Raw genomic sequence first — 6,272 nt, forward strand, 5'->3', positions numbered from 1 at the left:
AACTCCGTTTTTCTCGAACAACGGATATCTCGAGTGTACGACCTCCGGTATTGTGGTTACTGAGGCTTCAATTCTCCCATCCCTGTACCAAGTCCAACATTGGAAAGACTTTTTTAAAAACTGAATCTGCTAATAACATCTGATAAAAAGTAAATGAAAAACCAGATTTTACATGTTCCGCCCGACCAAAATAAGTTAAATGTTTAATAAATATGCATTAAACAGTCAATTTAATTAAAACCTTTGTTATTTCCCCTTCCACATCCCCCTTTTTACTTTCCATAAAGTTTTCAAGAACATTATAAACAGTTTTGTTTAATTTTAGATTTATTATAAATATTTTATTGTATTATATATTTTCTTCGACCTTAATTTTCATACCGATATGCGTACCACTAAAAAGTCTGGCCATCGATCACCATATAGCGTTTGACATATCTGTCTATCAACTAAATTAACACATGTGATAGAGAACCCAACGCACTAACGCTGAAATGACATATGAGCATATATTAGTTGACACCGGAAGTCATACATAACGGAGCATGTCTTAACGAAACAAATTATAAAGGCTAAGAATCTGTTTTCTGTTTGTTTTTGGTTGAAACTAGTTGATTTTCAAGGGTTTGAGTTTAGTAAACTACGTTTATAACGAACTCACTTACAACGAACTTTGGATATAACGAACTTTGGATATAACGAACTGGTTTGTTTTGTACCCCGGCTACCTGCTCCACATTGCAGGCGAAATGTATATACCGAACTACGATAATAACGAGCTAAAATTATTGGTCCATTTGAATTCGGTATAACCGTAGTTTAATTAGTTCGTTACAACATGGCTATGACGTCAAAGGCGCAGTGGATAAGATGCCCGGCAAGTGCCTGTTTAAACTGTTTAATTGTAAACATACTTTGCATGCTAACTATATTGACAAGATGTTGTCCATATCATCATATATCACTAAGCCATTATACAAAGATCGATATAAAACGATTTGTTCAGTACAGCGTAGCGTTTTAGTTCAACGATGGCATATTTGGTATATATCAGAATATGTAATGTAAGATCTACACTGAATCAATTTCAACACCAATGTGAGCGTCATATTAAATAAATATATTTTGCCAATGTACGTGTTACACTGAATAATTTTGCATGCCAATGTAAGCTTTACACCGAAACACCATGTATACCAGTGTAAGCGTTACATCGAGTCGAGTTGTATACCAATGTATGCGTTACATTGAATAAACCTGTTTACCAATGTATGCGTTACATTGAAACAATATATATCAATGTAAGTTAAAAGGTGAATCAATCGGTATACCAATGTATGCGCTACATTGAATCAACTGTGTACAAGATATACGTTACACTGACTCACTCTGTATACCAATGTACTCCTTATATCCAAACAATATTTACACCAAGGCACGTACCTGTATACCGATGTCACCGTAATACTGAAACAGTGTTATACCATTGTTAGCGTTACATTGAATCAATCTAAATCGATCAGTATCTGTATGTTATACTTTGATTTGTCCTCTGTTTGAAACCCCACGTTCCTAACAAAATTTATGAAATAAAATTATCCCTAATAATTCTCCAGTGAAGACCTGCATACTACAAAACCTCCTTAATACGAACAAGGGACCTGTTGCTTCCTCCCTATCATGGGCACAACACACTTAGCCAAATAACGGGGACTATGTTCTAGGTGATGACGCCATGGGATGAAGGAACCTTTTTATACGGACACTGTTTATAACGACTTCCTGTCTTTCAAACTAGTTTTGTGAGAAAAGTGTAAGGAAACATTTCTAGAAACATGCTCGTCAGGCACTAGAAATATGTTTTAAATGTGCCATGACGATTTTAAGCACTAGTAGTCCAACACAAGGAAGGAACCCCTTTATACCCGTCATGTCAATAACATAATGAAAAACACCTTCCGGACATATTCTCGACACAGCGTTTCTGTCACAGCGAGGAGGGGAGGGTGACACTAACACTGTAGACGTATAGCTAACAATACCAACATCTACCTATTTCAGTACCCGAGATACGAGCTTGTTATTTGTCACCGTAATACCATCTTGTCCTGCTGACATTAAGATCTTAACAACATTCAGTTATTATCAGTCCAGTAATCAGTTACGCAATCACATATTTCACATTAAGAATGTCCGCTGGACAGGCCTCTGGCAAGTTACCCATATTCCCAACATCTATTTGTGCCTTGATACCCATGCGTACAGAAATAGTTCATTCATATTCCATAATTTATATACAAGTCGTAATACATAAAGTGAAACCTCGATAATCCAGACGTATTACCTAATGTAACCATTTGTGTTTACACAGGACACTGGATTAATGGGGTCCGGTTTGTATATATCATGATTACATTAATTAGACCGTCGTCCAGATTAGCGGGATTTCTTTTTATCTGATATAGGTCTTTTACACACAATGAAAATTTCAGTAACATCACGCACAAGATACATTAATCACATCTTTCTCACATTACATCAACTGGAACATCTACACCTTCCTACTTCTCATTCACGCCATTCTCACCATATAGTTCGTAGTTCATATCAAACTTCCAACACTCAAAATGGCATACCCTCATTTTCATCCATCAACGATTTATAACTGTGTAATTAGTTGGCATGGAAACAGTCTCACCCACCACATCATATCATTTATATCACCACCGGCATATATTATATATCGTCAGCTGACATATCACTCACATATGGACCATATTCCCCCAAACTTTTCATCCATCACAAACATGCCTTGTGTTAACATATCATTTCTACCACCCTCAACATATCTTTGTGTTAACAATAACATATCATCTCTGTCACTCCCAACATACCCTTGTGGAAACATATCAACTGTCACCCTCAACATACCCTTGTGTTAACATATCAACTGTCACCCTCAACATACCATTGTGTTAACATATCAACTATCTGCCTCAACTGACATTGTGTTAACATATCATCTGTCACCTTCAACATACCATTGTGTTAACATATCAACTGTCACCCTCAACATATCTTTGTGTTAACATATCAACTGTCACCCTCAACATACCCTTGTGTTAACATATCAACTATCTACCTCAACATACCCTTGTGTTAACATATCATCTGTCACTCCCAACATACCCTTGTGTTAACATATCAACTGTCATTCCTAACATACGCTTGTGTTAACATATCATCTGTCACTCCCAACATACCCTTGTGTTAACATATCATCTGTCACCCCAAATATACCCTTGTGTTAACATTTCATTTCAACCACCCTAAACATACCCTTGTGTTAACATAACTGTCACTCCCAACATACCATTGTGTTAACATATCATCTGTCACCCCAACATACCCTTGTGTTAACATATCATTTATGTCACCCCCAACATACCATTGTGTTAACATATCATCTCTGTCACTCCCAACATACCCATTCTGTTACCAACATACCCTTGTGTTTACATATTATCCATATCACTTCAAACAAACCCTGACCATCAAGATATCATTCATATATAAACCCTTCATATCCTTCCCACTAATATATCTTCCGTATCACCCGAAACATAGCCAAGCCATTCGAATATCATCTATTAGAATAATATCCATATCACCCGAGCCATAGCCAAGCCATTCGAATATCATCTATGAGAATAATATCCATATCATCTCCGTCATATCCTGGCCGTCATATCATCCATATCATCTTCACCAGCAACCAATACTATTCACAGAATATAAGCGTGATATTACCATAGTTGGTGATGTGCAACTCTATCATCACATATACACCACTTTCTTCACATTGTACATATATTATCTTGGCAATATTACCACAAGGGTTTCATATCACAACTCCCATACACTATATCCCATATCACTCAAGTTATATACATAAAATATTACCTTCTATGGCAATATTATCAACACATTAACTCGAATTCACCTTTCCTTCACAACGTGTTACCAAAGATCTTACAGGCAATAGTATCATTATTCACCCAAACCCGTATCCAAGACTTTGGGAGAAATGAAGTCAACATGACTGTGAATGTTCTCATACCCCCTTCTATTAGAGCTACACACAAAAATACGGGGAGACACTAAACCCTTCCAACGTAAATCCGGCATTATCCCTCAGATCACTAAATAACAACTTAAGGGATATCCTGCATCCTGTGCAGCTCATGGTGAAATGACCTTGACCTTCACCCTTAGAACCACGTTCAGCCTGAGATCATCCAAGGGGTAAAACTATCTATTTAAATCAGTATAGCAAATGGTACCCGTTTTCAACAAATGTGGATATTATAATAAACACTCCTGCAGTTGGTCTGACCTTGATCTACATGCCAGGTCATGTCACCCTGACCTGCACAGATATCTGACCCCATTCACACTGAAACCAGTGAGCAATATCACACTTTACATGGACCGGAAGTAAACGGTCCATGGTCAAGGTCAACGGCGACGTCAGATCAGGTACCGGATTCAAGTCTGCCATTTCCTAACAGAAGCTTGCTCCGGGATCTGATCTCTCTCGCACTTCTTTCATCATCACATAGTCCTTGAGTGCTCTTGGCATGGGCAAAGAATCCACCTTTTCTGCGATGTTTCTTCCTGAACATTTCCGAATTGATTTCCTGCACAGCTGCTGCAACGACACCACAGACCCCATCTGCGCGCGCAGCACGTGCAGTATCTCATCCTGTTCACACAGTCTGGAGGGAACGTAGCTAGTGTAAAAGTGTACCCGTGCTCCGTAATCGACGTGACCAAGAGAGGCGAGCAGACGACAAATCTCTAACTGGCTTTTCTCTGCTGCTAAGTGAAATATGGACTTATACACACCGTTAGAAAAGTATTTAGCGGGTACGTCAAGGTCACAGTTGTACATAAGCATGAGACGGATTACTTCCTGCTTGTTACTAACGACGGCCTCGTAGGCGGCCGTCTCTCCTTGATGGTTGAAGATGTCGTGTCGACTTCCTGCCGCGAGCAACAGCTCCACAACTGCCGTGTAGTTCCTCTTGATAGCTATGTGGAGAGCGGTGTCGCCTGTTTTGAATTCCCGTCGGTTCAAATCACAGTTTGCGATGATTAGGCGTGATATGGCGTCTTTGTGATTGTAACATACCGCTTCCATGAGAGGTGTCCGCCCCCAATAGTTCTGAACATCAATAAGACTACCCCCAGCCACTAAAAGATCGATAATGTCAACGCACCCGTTTCTCGCGGCATAGTGGAGAGCCATATCGGAGTTCCGGTCAGTGAGGTTGAGGTCAGCGCTTGCACGCAACAGTCTCAGCACTGCGTCTGTTTTGTTGTTTCTTACCGCCTTCATCAGGGGTGTTTTCGACGTGATATCTTGGCTATTTACGTCAACACTACGACGTAGAAGAACATCAAGGATTTGGCAGTACCCGTCGTCGGCAGCATAGTGGCACGGCGAGTTTCCAAACGTGTCCTTGGCGTCTATTTTGGCTCCAGCTGAGATTAAAAGTAGCATACACGCCATCTTGTGTTGAAGCACAGAGAAATGGAGCGCTGTCCGTCGCAATGTCGTTGTCGTTTGGTTCACGTCGCATTTAGACTCAATGAGATATTGTAACATATACGTGTAGCCTCTGTACGCAGCCAAATGTATTGGGCACAAATCGGAATGATTCTTTTTCCTTACCTCCACGAACTTGGCGCTTAGATCGATTTTGTACTGAGTAGCCAAACGCTTCAGTTGTTGAAGCTCATTGTTTAGCACCGCATCGTAGAATTCAAGACCCGCCATTTGAGTTCTAAGTAGCATTGAGGCGGTCCTGTTTAGCTCCGTCTTCTCCGTTGGATCTCGTCTCACTGTATCTCTCCTCACACGCCCTTGTCCCAGGTTCCAGCTCAAACCATCCCTATTTCTCAAACCAAAATACCTCGGTCCGCCATTCCGACAAAGTGCTGATCAATCGCCCTCCCTATGATGACGCACCGTTAAGCGATAGGCAGATCCCTTATTATCAAGTTTTATGAAAATCATCTCATAGCCTCGATTCCGCGGTACCAAAGCGAGGCACGTAGAGAGAAAAGCTATGTGTAGGTGTATGCTGTCGCTGATGTTTACTTCCCTGGATGCTTCGTTGTAACGCAAGTTCCTGATACTGTGGCTATTGCCGTCATAACGGTAAATAGTGTTGGCGGTTGTTGTCGGTGATGGGAAGATATGGCTG

At 40.3% G+C, this 6,272-nt stretch overlaps 1 protein-coding gene across 4 annotated transcripts; it reads right to left on the minus strand.

The window, feature by feature from the left end:
* Positions 1-213: 213 nt before the first annotated feature.
* Positions 214-6,035, minus strand: LOC124273565 (ankyrin repeat, PH and SEC7 domain containing protein secG-like). 4 transcript variants are annotated; one of them, XM_046708847.1, is made up of 3 exons: positions 3,143-6,035; positions 3,006-3,105; positions 214-2,811 (listed from the first exon to the last, which is right to left on the minus strand). In XM_046708847.1, the coding sequence occupies exon 1, from the start codon at positions 5,858-5,860 to the stop codon at positions 4,565-4,567; it is 1,296 nt and encodes a 431-aa protein (XP_046564803.1). In that variant the 5' UTR covers positions 5,861-6,035; the 3' UTR covers positions 214-2,811; positions 3,006-3,105; positions 3,143-4,564. The 4 variants fall into 4 exon arrangements, with proteins under 4 accessions (XP_046564803.1, XP_046564802.1, XP_046564801.1 ...); XM_046708846.1 differs by lacking the exon at positions 3,006-3,105 and having other exon boundaries at positions 214-2,831; XM_046708845.1 differs by lacking the exon at positions 3,006-3,105 and having other exon boundaries at positions 214-2,958.
* Positions 6,036-6,272: the final 237 nt, after the last annotated feature.

This window comes from Haliotis rubra, unplaced genomic scaffold (assembly GCF_003918875.1).
Source record: "Haliotis rubra isolate DU_JTF1 unplaced genomic scaffold, ASM391887v1 Scf182, whole genome shotgun sequence".
Classification (NCBI taxonomy): Eukaryota; Metazoa; Mollusca; class Gastropoda; order Lepetellida; family Haliotidae; genus Haliotis; species Haliotis rubra.

Excerpts from the sequence above, each read along its gene's own strand:
- LOC124273565 (XM_046708846.1), bottom strand. The coding sequence starts at position 5,860 with ATGCTACTTAGAACTCAAATGGCGGGTCTTGAATTCTACGATGCGGTG.